The sequence below is a fragment of the Carcharodon carcharias genome, chromosome 2, assembly GCF_017639515.1.
Source record: "Carcharodon carcharias isolate sCarCar2 chromosome 2, sCarCar2.pri, whole genome shotgun sequence".
Lineage (NCBI taxonomy): Eukaryota > Metazoa > Chordata > Chondrichthyes > Lamniformes > Lamnidae > Carcharodon > Carcharodon carcharias.
The window spans coordinates 164,580,683-164,598,169 of record NC_054468.1 but is presented as its reverse complement, the minus strand read 5'-3'; the positions used below and the strand labels follow the sequence as shown (position 1 = coordinate 164,598,169).

The 17,487-nt window shown below is 45.6% G+C and overlaps 1 protein-coding gene across 4 annotated transcripts in view; it reads left to right on the top strand.

Moving 5' to 3' along the window:
- Positions 1 to 15,806, top strand: part of rel (v-rel avian reticuloendotheliosis viral oncogene homolog) — a 61,720-nt gene extending 45,914 nt beyond the window's left edge. For all 4 annotated transcript variants that reach the window (XM_041209672.1, XM_041209654.1, XM_041209664.1 and 1 more), the window contains exons 9-11: positions 5,550 to 5,624; positions 12,729 to 12,818; positions 13,437 to 15,806. In XM_041209672.1, the coding sequence (XP_041065606.1) occupies positions 5,550 to 5,624; positions 12,729 to 12,818; positions 13,437 to 14,317 (1,046 nt within the window). In that variant the 3' untranslated portion in view covers positions 14,318 to 15,806. The remainder of the gene's footprint in view (positions 1 to 5,549; positions 5,625 to 12,728; positions 12,819 to 13,436) is intronic.
- The last annotated feature ends 1,681 nt before the right edge of the window (positions 15,807 to 17,487 follow it).

The following is a 17,487-nucleotide window of genomic DNA, read 5'->3' as shown; positions in this document are numbered from 1 at the left end:
TATTTGTTTCCTGTCACTCAGCCAATTTCTTATCCAAGTGCCTGCTTTCTATTTTATTCCATGAGCTAGAAGTTGGCTGGCAAGTCTATTGTGTGGCATTCGGCAGAATTTTCCATGCCCGCTGGCATCACGTGTTTGGTGCCTGAGCAGACAATATAGCGAGAGGGGCAAAAATCGGTTGTGCCTGCTCTGCCCGTCAATAGTGGGCTGCGTTTCCCGCCATTGGACATTGGAAATCTCATTGTAATATATCTGCATAAGCTCAGCTGACCAGAATCATCTCCCCACGCTGGATCGTCTGAGCACGTCAGCGGGAAAACGTATTAGTGCAGAACACATCTTGACAAGTGTGACGTGTAGAAGTCGGGACTTATCATCAGGGCTTTGCTCACATTGTGGACATCTGAGGAGCAGAAGATGTTAGAACCCAATAGCAATGTCACACTGGAGGAATGTCTGTGGCACACTGGGTGGATTCTCATGGACATGGCTCTGCTGCGAAGCAGCTCACAGAAGTTGGAAAGTCAACGTTGATGCTCACAATGGATTATGGTCGAGAGGAAGGTCCAGCTGTGTTTGGGAGAGGAAGATGTACTGGAGGGCGGGAGGGGAAGGTCTAGGATCAACTGGGAGAAGATTGGGAGGGGGGGGAATGAAGGTGTCGGCGGAGGGGAAGGCTGGTAGGGGGGAATGAAGGTGTTGGGGGGCTGAGGTTAGGAGTGGGGAAGGGAGTACGGAGGTGGAGCAGGTGGGGGGGAGAAGGTGGCAACTGGGAAGGTAGGTTTAAGGGGAACGAAGATGTAAGGGGAGTCTGGAGAGGGGAAGGTGTCCAGGGAAAGAAAGAGTCTGGAGAGGGGAAGGAGTCAGGAAGGGGGAAGGACTAAGGGGGTGGGGGGAAGGAGTTCCAAGGTCAGGGGGGAAGGAGCTCCAAGGTGGTGGTGGGGGGGGAGGAGGAGTTCAGAGGGGGGAATGTCCAAGTGAACGTGCAAGGGAGGGTTCTGTTGAGTCCATGACTGTCTCCTGGGGAGTGAACGGAGGACGGGCGTGGTAGGAGGAGATGGCGAGAATGATCAAGGACAGAGAAAGGCAGTAGGGTGGGAGGGTGAGGCTGCGATAGTTTCGGTACAAGGGATGGCGAGGGTGGTTGGTGGGGATGCGGAGGCAGACATAGACCCTGGGGGTGGGAAGGAGGAGGTCAAAGAGGTTAATGTGCATGGGGGTGGGATTTTCAGGAAGGAAGGGAATGTGCATGTTCACCTGGACATCCCCAAAAGAAAAGGGTTATGGTTGGTAGGCCATGGAGGGGAGGGGAGGGGAGGTGGAAGGTGATGCCAGGGGGTTGACAATGATGGGGGAAAATAAATGGGTGACTGAAGGAAGGAAAAGGACAGCAGACCTGAAGAGAAACATTAGACGCACCATGCTTGCTAAATCGAAAGTGAAATGAAATTTGTGTTGGGCAGGAGCAGGTGCTGCATGGGAGTGTGATCAATGGGTGGGTGGAGATGCAGGTCAGCTCAGATGGTCAGCCGAAAGCGAACCCCAGCAGGCGGCATTGAAAATGCTCAGGACAGTGAGATGAGTGTGATGCAGGAAGGATCCACATGTGTGGGAGAGTGCTTGCACGAGGCTCCGAACAGCCCTGCCACACACACACACTTCTCCCTCCAAAGTCACTCGTGAACCGGCTGTGTGCAACTGAACTGCGAGTGGGGGGCAGGGGATGCAGGGGGAGGACTCGCGTAGCCTGTCAATGAAGCTGAAAGACACCATTACACACTATTCAGTGAAAGTGAATATATTTCCAGATTGTAAAGTCACAAAATGTATTCACCTGTGCAACCAACTGTGATCAGCATTTCTTAACTTTTGAACACTAGACTTCTAGTTGCTGCCCTGACATCCGCAGCAGGAGTGGAGACAGCCTGTGCAATCGTTGGCCCTGTTGCCTCTGATCACTTTGGCGTGTGTCCTCTGGAGAGTCGAGGTCTTGGGGGCCCCGGTTCGCTCTAGCTGTCCTCCTATGGACCAGCTGCTCCCTCTGTGGTGACATATGGCGAGATTGAGGAGGTCACAGGCAAAGGGGAGTCTGAGGGAGAGGGCGATCTCTGAGATTCCTGAGTGGATTACCCAGGGTTGTCTGGCTGCCATGCCTCCTCCCTTAGGGTGCCCAAGGGCCCCGGCCTGACTCCTTGAGTGGTAGGAGCACCTGGAGGGATGTCGAGGTGCCCTGTTTCCCTCTCGCATGAAGTCACCCATGGCTACCGCAATGGAGTGCAGGTCTGCGCGCACCTCCACATTCTGCTGGATCAGGGTCTCCATGGTGTCCACCATCCTCCCCATGGAGACCTCCATATGCATGCACATGTGGGCACTACTTCATCAGAGAGCAGGCGAATGCAGTCCTCAGATTTGTGTGCCACTCTGTTGAGAGCTTCCGACAGCTCTGCCTGATGTTCCCCCCACCTTCTGCTGACTCTCCACGATGACTTGGAAAGCCAAATCCAGATGCTCGTCACCTGACTTTGACCTGAGAGATGCTTCTTCCCCAGCAGTTCTCCAAGTGCCAGGGAGCTCGCTAAACCTGCCTCCTCCTGATGCGGGCATGTATCCGTACGGTGACCACCAGATTGCGAACCTGAGCCTGCTCTAGATCTAGGTCCCACCGAGGCATGTGTCTCTGCGCTGGTGCAGTGTGTGGGTAAGCGCTGTGATGGGTCTTCCAGGCTGCTTATTTACAGCTGTTCAGTGGAGGAGGTGCCCTCTTGGCTGGAGGTGAGGACCTGGATGGAGCTGAGGGACTGGCTGGCTGAGGGTGTTAGTCGCTTGGCAGAGCTCCCTATGAACCAAAATAGAGAGAATAAGTGCATGGCAGCAGAGTCAAAAGCAGGAGAGAGAGCACTCATATTTGCATTTAGAGAGGAATGATGTGGCGCAGGATCCTCACATGGATGTTTGCCACTGACCTCACTGTCGCCACAGGCACTGTCCATATCCTCGGCAGTCACCACGATGGCATGTTCCTCAAAGTGAGTGAGAGGCCTAATGTTGGCCACTCCACCCACAGCCTGGCACCTCTCCCTGCTGCTGTGAGCCAGCTTCTCCTGCATGAAAACAGATGGAGAGAGTGTGAGCAGGACACATGGCACTGTGTGGAATGTTTGTGTGGTGAGCGGAGACATGGATGGGATGAGAACATGAGCTCAAGAGGATATGAGCCTGATGGAGATGTGAGGGTATGTGTGGGAGTTAGTGTTGTTGTCCCTTGAGGTGTAAGATCCCCTGTGGATGTGTGATGGGTTTGTGAGTGTGTGAGTTGAGAGTGATGAGAAGAGTGACTTACCCTGGTGGAACGGATGAGACCATTCATCCTGTTGCGGCACTGGGTGGCTGCCCTCTTTTGCAAGGCATTGGTGCTGACTGCCGCTGCCACTGCCTCCCAAGTTGGATTAGTGATGTTGCTGCTCATCCTGTGGCCAGAATGAGGACAGAGGACATTACAGCAGATCTCCACGGTATCCAAAAGGTGCTCAAGGGATGCGTCATTAAACCAGGGGGCTGCATTCTTCCTGCCTTTCGGGGCCTATACAGCAGTCCTGGTCTTGAAGCACTAAGAGGTGTAACCACGGCTACACTTTAAATATGGGGGCTGGCATGATGAAGCGGTGAGGTGATGGTGTGGCAGGTATATGAGAGCCTGCCCACCATCGAAGTGGCATGTTTCCCGGGAATACATAATTAATGAGGTGGGATTGGGACAATACAGTGCAAAAAGCTACAATTGTAGCTGGGGGGGGTGGGGTGCGTGAAACGTCCTTTTTCCCACCTGCTCCCACACTCGGTGCAAACCTGGGACGATTCTGCCCATTGTATCAAATATCTTTTGAAAATCCATAAACACATCAAAAGCGTTGCCCTTATCAATCTTCTCTGTTACCTCCTCAAAAAACTCCAAGTTAGTTAAACATAATTTTCCCTTAATGAATCCAGGCAGGCTTTCCTTAATTTGTCTAAGTGACTATTGATTTTGTCTCGAACTATAGTTTGCAGAAGTTTCCCTACCACTGACTGGTCGGTAGTTGCCAGCTTTATCTTTGCACCCCTTTTTGAACAAGGGTCGAACATTCGCAATTCTCCAGTCCTCAGACACAGGGGTGGTGCCAAAGATAGACTAGAAGGTTATCACTAGTGCCTCTGGAATTTCCACTCTCGCTTCCCTTAGTACCCTTAGATGCATCTCACCCGGTCCTGGTCCCTTATCAATTTTAAGTAAAGATAGCCTTTTTAAAACCTCTTCCTTCTGAATTCTAAATTCTTCTAATGTACCAGTTACCTCCTCTCTCATCTCAGCCTGGGTAGCATCTTCTTCCATTGTAAAGATAGGTGCAATGTACTTATTTAATGTCTCTGCTATTTTCCAGCCTCCACATGCAAGTCCCCTTTTTATCCCTAATTGGCACTACTCTTTCTTTTACCACTCTTTTATCATTTACATGCTTATAGGAGACCTTGGAATTCCCTTTTATATTAGCTGCCAGTGTCTTTTCATGCTTTCTTCTTGCTTTTCTTATTTGTTTTTTCACTTCCTCTCTAGTCCATCTATATTCAGCCTGATTCTCCACTGTATTTTCTATCTGATATCTATCGTACTGTATTTTCTACCTGACATCCAGTACTAAATGAGCAGAAATTTCCTTCAAGTAATTATTGAAACGACCAAAACCATTGTCTTTCGGCACCGTAACAAACTCCATTCCCTGGCTAGGGAGTCTCCATTCCCCTCCCTTGCAACTCTCTGAGGCTAAACCAACGTTGGTGTCGATTTGATTTTGAGATGAGCATCCAACCGTATACCCGTGTCATCATCCTAATTTCGCCCTTCTCAGTTTATCTGCTGCTAAAACCCTCAATGACATTGTTACCTTTAGATGATTATTCCAACACTTTGTTGGCTGATCTCCCAATTTCTACCCTGTATAAACTTGAGTTCATCTAAAATTCTGCTGGCCATATCTTACTGACCCATTCCGTCATTACACCTGATTGCTGACTGGCTCGTGGTTCGAAAACAACTCAATTTGAAAATTTCCCTCATTGTTTCCAATTCCCTCCATGGTCTTGCCCCTTCCTATTTCCATAACCTCCTACAATCCTCTGAAATTTGGCTCACCTCTAATTCTGGCCTCTTGCGCATCCCCTATTTTAATCTCGCCAGCATTGATAGTTGTTCTTTGAGCTGCCTAGGTGCTAAGCTGTAGAATCCCCTCCCCATCTCTCTCTCCTTAGGACACTTCTTTAAAACCCTAGCTCTTTAACTAAAATTTTAGTTATCTGTCCTATCATCATCTTATGTGACTTGGTGTCAAATGTTGTTTGATAATGCTCCTGTGAATGCCTTGGGACATTTTACTGTGTTAAAGATGCTATATAAATTAATACCGTTGATTCTAGAAAACAAAGTCAGAAATATTTTTGCATTTTTACTTGTATTCTTTCTCTTGAGTATGATGTTTGAAATAATTTTTTTGCAACTTTTTCTCATTATATAGATAACTGTTTTTCTGAAAAACGAAAGAGGACAGCAGATGTTTTCCAAAAGTTGCTGCAGGACTGGGCACCTGCAGGTAAGGATCACAATAAATAACATATCCCATGAGTGTAGGGGTCTTGAACCCATTTTATTTGGAGGATTGCATTTCTCTGTCCTTCTGTGAGCATAAGACCCTAATAGAACCTCATGTCACAGCCCCTTCCCGGCATGTCACTTACCAATCAAGATTCACTGAAACAGAAACGCTTCTGTGGACGTTTTACATAAACTCTGGCCAAGTTACTCTTATCTTTGATTTCCAGCAACTATTTCTGAAATAGTTTGGGTTCAAACTCTCAGTAGCCTATAACATTGCTCAGAATATTCAGGTTGACTTTCTGTCTGTTAATAAAAGCTGCGAAAGTGACTGAAGTTATGAAGGGGGTTGTGGGGTGGTTTAATAGTTTTTCCTGTAATAATTGACATATATCAGCTCAAGTGTAAACAAGTTAAACTAGGCTGGATGTCAGGCTCACCATCACTATGGTTCAAATTCATGATTTCAAGCGTAAAAAAGCTAAATACTGCAGGTGATAAATGTCTGAATCAGTGCCAACTCTGAGCCCTCCTTCTACCTCCCCCTGGATGATGACCCCACCAATGAAGATCAAGCCATTGTGTTCAGGATTGTCATCTTCTCTGAAGATCTTCCCTCCAAGGCATCCAACCTCATAGTCCCACAATCCCAAACAGTCTGCTTCTACCTCCTTCCCAAGATCCACAAATAGGTCGACCATTGTTTGTCTGTTCCTGACCAGCTGATTGATTTGAACTGACTTGGAAATATATCGCCGTTCTTGCACTGTCGCTAGGTGAAAACCTTGGAATTCCCTCCCTAACAGCACTGTGGGTAACCTACACCACATGGACTGCAGCAGTTCAAGAAGGCAGCTCACCACCACCTTCTCAATGGCAATTAGGGATGGGCAAAAATGTTGACTTAGCCAGTGACGCCCACATCCCATGAAAGAATAAAAAAAATTCTTTCTATCTTGGCTCTTTTTTTCCCCTCCCTTTTCCAGTCTCTTTCCACCTCCTTCTGATGCCTACCATCACTTTAACAGTGTCCAATTTTCTGGCCCTAGCCACCTCCACTTTACCATGGGCATTCAATCTCTCTACACCTCCATTCTCCACCGGGATGGTCTGAGGGCTTTGTGCTGTTTTCTTGAAAGGAGACGTCCCATCTCCATCCCTGGTTGAATTTGTTCTCACATTGAACAACAGCACTCACTTCTTCAAAATAAAAAGTGTTGCTACGGGTACCCACCTGGGTCCTAGGTATTTCTGGGATATGTGGAACATTTTTTGTTCCAGTCCTACTTGGGCCCTCTCCCTCACTTATCTCATTCTGGTACACTGCCATTTCCTGCTCTCACCCTGAACTGGAAAATTTCATCAATTTTGCTTTCCAATTTCCATCTTCTTCACAAGTTCCATCTCCGCTCATCCCTTTCCTTCCTTAATTTCATTGGGTGAAATTTTCCAGACATCCCTCCCTCACCGCGGTGGATTTAATGGCGGGCATGGGTGGGAACAATGCAGCGGGAGCTAAAAAAATTGGTTTACTGCTGACATAAAATGACAGCAGGATCTTCTGTTCCTGCCCACCACGGCAAGTCACAATTCCCACCAGAGGCCGGTGTGAAACTGATTTGTATCCAAATGGGATGCAGATGAAGTCCAGACTGGAATTGCGCCCCCCCACCCCCCAAAGCCTTTTGTCCATACCGCCAGTGGGAAATCATGCCGTCCAGAACATGTCTGGACCAGTGTGGCATGCACATGTCGGCACTTACCTGAAGAAGGCCTCGGGCAGCTTGTGGAGATCCAGAAAGAAGGTGGAGGCCTCCATTGACTGGACCCAGGAACACCACATGCTGCAGTGGGTGGGTAAAGCACCAACCACCTGGACCTTTTCTGCACAGCAGCTTCTTCCAGGAGGTGGATCTTCAAGCAGCAGTTTCTTCCCGTGTTTAGATCTTTAAGCTGAAGGTGGAAGGATGCAGGAGGTACTGGTGGGCAGTGATGGTCTGTGCTGGGTGGGGGAGGGGATTAGATGGGGAGGAGAGGAATGAAGAGGTGGGGCGGTGTGGAATCCTAGAGGGGGCGGGGGAGATTGGGGGTAGTAGGGGAAAGAGAGAGATTCTGCGGGGGTAGTAGAATGTGTGAGCTGGTATGGAGTGGGAGGGTGGGAAGGGCCGTGCTGGAGTGTGGGTGGGGGTGGGGGAGGGTGTGCAGGGGAAGACGGGCATGGGGGGCGGTGTTCAGGTGATAACGGTTGGAGGGCGCTGAGGTGTGGATGGGCATGGGGAGGAAGAGGGGAAAGGGGTTTAGAGGCAGGGGTCTGTAGAGTCAATGGAAGAGTCCTGGGGAGCATAGGACATGATGGTAACAGTTAAAGGGGATCAGGGGAGCCAGTAGGGTGGGAGGGTAAGGGTTAGGTAATGGCGGGTGAAGGGGTGCTGAGGGATGTTGAAGAGGATGGGGAAGGTGATGCAGATTCTGGGAGTTGGCAGGATGAGGGGGTCATGTTAATTATAATGGGGGTGGGCTCTTTGAGAAGGCAGAGAACTTCTACATTCATCTGCATGGGATGGAAGGTGATGGAGGGAGGGTTGAAGGGTGACGGTGGGGAGGTTAAATATAACACCCTGGGGGGAGGAGGGTCAATAGTTATCGGGAGGAAGGTGTGGTGACGGGGGAGGGAAAATGTATTAGACTCCACTTCAAATGTTACTCGCACCATGGCTGCATGCAACTATGCAGAGCTTCAGGGTGGAGATCTCAAGATGCTGCATGGGAGTTGGGTCACCTGAACTGGACAACTGAAGGGGAGCTCCAGCACGTAGTATTTACAATGCCAGCAGGGCCTTGGGACTGATGAGAGTGTGAAGGGCAAAGGCTCAGCGGGCGCAGGAGACTTGTTTTACATGGCTTGCGAGGGCACTGATAAAGACCTCTGCCTCCCTGCACATGCCTGATGCCAGGGGACATGGGGTGTCCCTCAGAAGATGGTTGGAGTGGGGGGAGAGAATGCACAGTCTTAAGGACTGTTGCAAATAAATCACATAAGAAATGATTAAAGTGCAAATGAACTATAATCTCAGAAGTTTGATATGTGTAACAATCATAGTGCACCCATGCAACCACTTGTGAAATCAGAACTTAATTTTCAGTTCCCTACCACTTCTTCTCGGTGCTAGTTGAACTGCAATGGGGCTATAGGGCATGACCTTATCAAGTTGCCACTGAGGCCCATGTCCCCTCTACCATCGTGAAGTGAGTGTGAGCAGTTGAGGCTTCACTTACCCTGGAGGCGTGGGTGAGGTCATTCATCCTTTTTCAGTGTTGCAGGGCAGTCCTCCGTTGGAGGCCCTGACTGCCCTGGAGACTTGCTCCCATGTAGGGTTCGTCTCCTTGCTCGGCTTCGTACTCCAATCTAGTCAATAGAAGACGTCCCTCCTGGCCTCCACTTGGTTGAGCAGAATGCCCAGGAAGGCGTCACTGAATTTGGGTGCCGGAGGTCCCTGTCCTCTTATGGCCATCTCCTCAATCAGCATTGTGTAGGTTGCTGTTGTATTTAAATGTAGCGCTTGGATATGAGGGTGGCACACATGCCATCCAGTTTGCCCTGCTGTGACAAGCATCAGGAAACCCTGACAGCATAATTAATGAGGCCAGTTCCTGGCAGCCTCCACAGTGGGAAACACTCCCCATCCCCACCAAGGGACTTAGTCCGAGAACATTCTACCCACTGCCTCCATTTCTGCAGATAGGCCATTGACAAATATTTACTATAAGTCCATTAACTCCCACAGCTACCTTGACTACACTTCCTCACATCCTGTTTCCTGTAAGGACTCTATTCCATCCTTGAAATTTTTCACGCAATGTTGCACCTGTTCTGATAATGTAACCTTCCATACTTTTTCATCAGCTGAGGATTACCTGGACTGTGGTTGACAGGATCCTCAACCGTTTCTGTCCAATTTCCTGCTCTTCTGCTTTCACTCCTTCCTCTCCCTCCCAGAGCCTTGATAGGATTCCCTTTGTCCTCACCTTCCACTCCACAAGCCTTCACATTCAATAGATCTTCCTCTGCCATTTCTGCCACCTCCAGCGTGATGCCACCACGAAATACATTTTCACCTTCCCTTGTTTTTTGTTAATATTCTTAAATGGGGTGTGAGCATTTCTGGCAAGGCCAGCATTTGCACCCACCCATGATCGCCCTTGAAGGTGGTCGTGAGCCACCTTTTTGAACTTTAATCCAAACGGACTGTTCCCTCCTGGTTCACTGTTCAATCACCCCCAACACGTCCCTTCCCTTCCTATTACACCTTTCCCTGCAAGGGCAGGGGATGCAACACCTGCCCTTTTATCTCTTCTCTTCTCACCACCCAAAGCTCAAATACTCTTTTCAAGTAAAATAGCAATTTACGAGTACTGTACTGATTTCAATTTAGTGCACTGTATTTATTGCTCCCAATATGGCCTGTTAAACACTGGGGAGACAAACACAGATTGAGCAACCATTTTGCGAGACACCTCTGTTCAGTCCCCATGCATGACCCTGAGCTTCTGGTCGCCTGTCATTTTAATTTTCACCTTGTTCTCACACTTACCTCTCTGACCTCAGTCTCCTGCAGTGTTCCAATGAAGTACAACATCTCATCTTTCGATTCGGCACTTCACAGCCGTCAAGGATCAACACTGAGTTCAACAATTTCAGACTATAAACCTGCCTCCATTTTGTTTCCTTTTTCTTTGCACATTTCCGTTTCAGCCTCGTTTTCCCCTTGTTTTCAGTTTCGGATGGCAACTGTTCAGCAGTCTGTCATTCCCACCCCCTCTAGATATGCCTTTTGTTCTTTATTTGTCCCATTACCAATGCCTTTGACTCTGCACCAGCAACTCTCTTGTCATTTAATACCTTATGTCTCCTACTCTCTCATGGACCTTCCCTTTTGTTCTTTTTCCACCCTCCCCCCTTTCACTTGTTTAAAACAATTACATTTCTGACTTTTCCCAGTTCTAATGAAAAGTCACCGACCTAAAATATTCTCTTTCTCTCTCCACGGATGTTGCCGGATCTGCTGAGTATTTCCAGCATTTTCTGTTTTTACACCTGGATCAATGTCTTTTGCTGTCCAGCAGGGATTAGCTCAGATATAGATCAATCTATTCTACATTGGCACTAACACATTGGCTGTTAAATGGGACATTACTTTTTACAATCTTGAGCACTATATGTTCTGACTTAGATTCAGATAATTGGAAAAATGAATGATGTGCCCATTTACTTATACTTTTTCTCTGCATCAATTTCTTGTTCAGGTAGGCTAGGGCTTTTATCTTGGGGCAAAATAAATATTGCTTAGAATTTGTCTTGCCATCTTTTCTTACAAAGACTTGCTAGATGCTCAAGGTAGCACCATCATGCTCCTGTTGAAGCATTTGATACTTACATTTTCACAGAATCAGAGAATTGTTACAGTGCAGAAAGAGGCCATTCAGCCCATCGTGTCTGCACTGGCTGTCCAAATGAGCAATTCACTGAGTGCCATTCTCCCGCCTTCTCTCTGTAACCCTGTAAATTCTTCATTTTCAGAAAACAGTCTAATTCCCTTTAATGTTTCTATTGAACCTGCCTCCACCACACTAGGTCAGTGCATTTCAGATCTCAACCACGTGCAGCATGAAAATGTTTTTCCTCGTATCACTTTTGCCAGTTATTTTAAATCTGTGCCCTCTCATTCTCGATTCTTTCACAAGTAGGAACAGTTTCTTTCTATTTAGTCTGTGCAGACCCCTCATGATTTTGAATAGCTCTATCAAAATCTCCTCTCGGCCTTCTTTTTCTCCAAGGAAAACAGTCCTAACTTCTCCAATATGTCTTTGTAACTGAAGTTCCTTATTCCTGGAAACACTCTCGTGAATCTTTTCTGCACTGTCTCCAATGCCTTCACATGCTTCCTAAAGCATGGCACCCAGAACTGGATGCAGTATTCCAGCTGAGGCCGAACTAGTGTCCTATACAAGTTCAACACAACCTCTTTGCGCTTATACTCTGCCCCTATTAATAAAGCCCAGGATACTGTACACATTATTAACCACTCTCTTAACCTGTTCTGCCCCCTTCAATGACTTATGCGCAAATACACCCAGGTCCCTCTGCTCCTGCACCCATTTAGAGTTGTACCCTTTATTTTACATTGTCTCTCCATGGCCTTCTTACCAAATTGAATCACTTGGCATTTCTCTGCATTGAACATCTTCTGCCACCTGTCTACACCATTCCACCAACTTATCTGTGTCCTTTTGAAGTTCTACACTAACTCCAACAAGTTAATTAAACACAATTTTCCCTTAAGAAATGCATGCTGTCTTTCCTTAATTAACCCACTTTGTCCATCTGACTACTAACTTTGTCTTGAATTATTGTTTCTAGAAGCTTCCCCAACACCGAAGTTAAACTGACTGGCCTGTAGTAGCTGGGCTTATCTTTATACCCTTTTTTTGAACAATTTTATGTTAGCTGCCAATCTCTCTTCATACTCATTATTTGTTTCTCTTATTTGCTTTTTCAGTTTTCAGTTGGCACTTGCTCCCTAGGAGTGGTAGGTAGCGCTTTCTTGGGTCTCTGCCAATGCAGCTAGAGGTGTCCCGGGAGACATTAATTTGTTTTCCCTACATACCTTTGGGAAGGTGCCTGATCTTTGCTTCGCATCTTGCCTCCCAATAGTATGATTTGGATCTGAAGTACATCAAAAGTGTGAAGAATCTAGCAACCTACCACAGCATGACTTTAGATGTTTTGGTGTTTGACAGAATTCTGGATCCTTGTGCTGTGCTACACCAACAAGAGATACTTCTTAGTAGAAAACTAGTATGAAAACTGGAGGAATGTAATTTAGAGCCCATAATTGGACTGATACAGGAGATGTCAATCTGATAATTAAGATTTGACTTAATGCTATTTCCTTGAGCTATGAAAATGTTTTCATGGAATAGATGTTATAATATATATTAGAATGTTGGGTCCACTCGGATTAATATTTTTGAACATGTGCGGTTTTGCTGCTCAGTATTTTTTTCCCAACTGGATCTTGACATATAGTTTCAAATACCACAGATGTACAATGTATGCAAAACCGAGCAGACAAAATGGTTGGTGTGCCTCCTGCAAGAAGAGCCTATGCACTCTCAAAGGCCATTAAACAAGGTAGGAAAGAACTACATCACAAACTGATTTGAGTAGACTCTACAAGCATTGTAATTAGATTCAGAACTATTTTTACATTACTAACTAATTTGTTAACATTACAAATCTGCCCATATTTTCTATAATGTAGTGAAATCAATCTTATCTTACTTCATAATAGCCTGTCAATAAACAAGTTGCAGGTACAGTTTATTTCAGGAAACATAATTATTTAAATGAGAAATATTTTGAGATTTTTCACTACAGACGGTGATGGAGAACGTCAGAGCAGTATTGCCACAGCACAAGGGATTTTGGGGTTGAGATTTGCACATCATGTAACTTTTGTGTAGTATGTACTTAGTGTAGTATGTTAATATAACTTCCAGATTCAAATCTACATTGCATTGCCTGACTTTAGCCAATGCATTTATTTACAGCTAATCATTTAATTTGGAAATTAATCAACATTTATTTTTTGGAGCCACTGAATGTTTCCTGGGTAGTTATGGTAAAAGTTCCAGACTGATCAGTTCAACCTACCAACACAACTTATTGACTCTAAGCATAAACTTTTTTCTAAAAAATAGCTCTTGTCATTTGTCAGAGGATTCATTATTTTTGTTCTTTATTTCATAGAGCCTCAGGACCCATTTATTGGACTACAACAGGCACAAGTAATGCCAAATCAGCAGCATACTAAAAGTTTGGCGGCTATGAATCAGAATCATCATATTTTTAATAACACAGTTTTCAGAAATTCAAACCAGATTTTCACTTCTGCCCAACAAACATTGGTATCTACAACCACAACACCACCTGCCCCTCCAAGCTGGCATCAGATACCTTCTTACAACACTCTAAAAGGGGATTTGCATCCACATACTCCTGCAAATCATAATTCCTTGCCAGTGCTCAGTGAAGATGTGCTGAAATGTTTGGAACCCCCTACACAGAACTGTCCTGTAGATTCATTAGGGTTTAGACACGATATCAGCAACAATGGCATCGGAGCTCAATGCATTCAACAACCTACTGTTTTAAGCACTTCCAATGCAATTGTAAATCAGAACCCTCAAGTAAATATGCAGATACTTGCTGGTAATAACATTGACCATAATGATGTACATTTGGTAAGTACAAACTGTGAACAAGCTGCATCCATTCCAGGTCTATGGAAGCTATCAAATCAGCAACAACCGCCATCCATTCAAAGTGTTCAGTTATCTCAAAATACCTTGGGAAACACTGCTGCTATCAAAACTGCTCAAGCAAATTCACAACTACCCACTGACATTCGTATAGATGGTGTCCTTGGACAACTGAACAATGACCTACCTTTCAATGGAGGCATGCAGATGACGGACAGCATGACAAATAATATGTTCAATGTTGATGGAATTGAAGGTAATGATTGTATGAATCCAGTAGCCTCAGACCATGTGGACCTGGCTTTCATTAATGAATTTCCGACTCCTTCTGAAGATTTCAATGACTTCATTCAGTCTTTTTGTCAGTAAAAGGAAGTGACATGCTAGGTGGAATCATGTGCCCATTAAGAATAGGGCCCCAACCCCACACTTGACCATCAACACACGGGCCATCCTGATATTTCGGGAGGCAGCCTCCTGATTGGCCAGCTGCAGGTCTGCTGTCCAATTGGGTTCCTGAAGCAGCAGACCCAATCATAGCACCTGCAGTCATGGAAGGATGGCAGCCCCACCGGCAAAGGTGGGTTCTGCTGCTGCAGGATAGGGACCACAAGGGTTCCACTATCTTTAGGCACCCTGTGAAGAGTTCCCTCCAAGTCACACCATGGAAATATGTCACTGTTCCTTCGTTGTCAGTGGGTCAAAATCCTGGAACTCCCTTCTTACCCACACTGTGGGTTACCATGTGGACTGCAGCAGTTCAAAGTGGTGGCTCACCACCACCTTCTCAAGAGCAATAAATGCTATGAAGCTCTCATCCCATGAATGAATAAAAATAAGTAAATTAAAAAAAATTAAACTAGCACCCAGACTATCCCTTAACTTTCACCATGAAAGTTGGTCACCTTGGTGGAAGCCTCAGGCCAGCCACACCAGGAGGATCTTGACGGTGTCCCGAGACAACTTGCAAATGGTTAGTTAATTATTCAAATTGGCCACCCAACCCTAACAGGTGGATGATAATTACCAGTGATGGCCTTCCTCTGTCAAGATTGCCTGGAGTTGGGAACACATCTGATGGTTGACCTGACACCGATGTGAACTTCTTCCCAGTCAAGTTTCAAGCCCAGCTCTGTGGGATTAGGAAGATTCCACCCATTATGTGTGGATCGCTTCAGGAAAATCAGTTGCTCCTTTTAGTTGAGGATTGGCTACAGATATATTAAAGTTAAGAATGATGTTACACCTTATAGGAAATGAATTGGAAGTAGTGTCCAAAAGAAGTGGTTAATACTATTCCTCAATCTCAGATCTTGCAATTCCAGAGTTTTAGTATAATCTGTTCAGCAAATACTGAAACTTCCTAGTTTCCTAAATGTAGATGGTTGCTATTCAGTGCTGTGTGATTCATTTTTTTCCATTTTATTACAGTATTTAAGTTCTCAAACCAAGTGAAAGAATAGCGTTAAATTAGGAAATTAGCACAACTTGGTGAATTATACATTGTAAAGTTGTAAATTCACTTTTATATAAAAAGGGATTCCCCTTAATGTCTGTAATGACTGTGTCAATCTCACTGTATTTAGCACATAAACTTTGCAAGGTAAGTTCTCAAATTTATAAATTTGTTTATTTTGGAATTTGAATGTAAAATTGTAATATTGCTTGCTATGAAATTTTTGTGGTATGGGATTTTTAAAAAAATCACTACCATACCTGTACTGTAAATATTTTTCAAACTATTTTCTCCGTTTTTCAGTGTTTAATTGCTGTTTTTTTTAAAATTAGAATTACTGCTACTATCACTGCATGTAATTTTATTCCTTTGTATCTTTAAATAAAATTAGTTCAAAATTCATCTGATTGTATTTCTGTTAATTAATGGCAGAGGATGTTCCATTGAAAGCTGAGGCTGGTGGGATAGAAGGGGAACCCTATTCTGGTTATAGGGTGAGGAGAGGGATGGGGCAGGAGCAGAAATGCAGGAGATGGAACGAGCACAGTTAAAGACCCCATCAATGATCTTTGTGGGTGGGGGTGGCGGCTTGGGGGAGGATATATCAGAAATACTGGTATGGAAATTTGTGTTGTTAGAATAGATGTGCAAAGATGGCAAAAAGATGGGCGGGTGGCATAGAGAGCTTACGGGAAGTGGGGTGTGAGGAAGTGGTGTCAAGGTAGCTGTGGGAGTCAGTGAATTATAGTCAATATAGGCTGATAGTCCCCAGAAATAGAGACAGGGAAGAATCAGAGATTGACATGTGAGGCAAGGGTAGAGATTGGAAGCAAAGTTGATAACTGTCCCATAAAAAGACAGGTATAGCTGAGATCGATATGTGTTCCCTTACCAACAGCTTTTATTTAAAGGAAGTGAATAGTTAAAGGAGAAGTTGTCTATTGTGAGAACAAGTTTAGTGAGGCGAAGGAGGCTGGTGGTGGATGGGCTCAAATTAGGCTTCTGTTCAAAGAAGAATTGGAGAATCCTCAGGCCTCCTGGTGGGGGATGAAGTTTGGAGGAAGTGGGCGTCCATTGCAAAAAAGTGACAATGAGGGACTGGAAATTGTGAAAGTAGCAGAGGGTGGTGGAAGAGTCACACACATAGCTGGGAAGAGACTGGACAGGGGAGGGTAAAAAAAAGAGCTGACATAGAAATAAGTCAGTTCTGTGGGGCAAGAACAGGCTGAATTGATTGGGTCTACCAAGGAGTCCATTTGCTTCTGCCTCCTTCCCAAGATCCACCAATCTGTTCAGGGTTGGGAACTTTGAGGTTGGAGGCAATGGAAGGAAGATCGCCAGAGGAAATTAGGTCAGTGACAGTCATTGAAATGAAGGCTTGATGGTCAGTGATGAGGTCATAGTCCGGGGGAAGTTGGAGGAAATGTCAGAGTTGGCATTCAGTCTCCAGAGATAGGTTTGCCAATCTTGGCCCACCCTTGTCAGGAAATTTGATAATTTTAGGGTTGGACCTGAAAGAACGGAGTGTTGTAAGTCCTGAAGAAGATAGGTTGGAGTGTGTGAGGGGACGCGGAGAAATTGAGGCAATCGATGTCGATCCAGCAGTTGTAAATGAAAAGATCCTGTGAGGGTAAGAGGCCAGAAAAAGAGATCCAGGTGGAGGAAGAACACTTGACGACAGGAGAGAGTGTCCACTCTGCAGGTTGAAGACTCCTTGCCAAAATGTCAGGCGCAAAGAGAACTCAGCACATGCCAAGCTTAAAATTCATTTAAGGTGGAGGTGCAAGGGAATGAAACTGTGATGTCTTCTGCAGAGGCTTTAGAGAGTGTGCAGAGTATTCTACAGGGGGAAGAGAGTGAGCCAGATGTTGCGGTACTAATAGAGCCTCAATACCTGTCCTCTAAGGTCAGACTTTCAGGAGCTAGGGAAGAAGATAAAAATTGGACCTCAAAGGTAGTGGAGAGTTTTTCCCCTGACTTCAATTTTACTAAGGTTCCTTGATGATACTCAGTCAACTGATGCCTTGGTAACAAGGGCAGTCATTTCACCTCCCCTCTGGAATTCAGCTCTTTTGCCGATGTT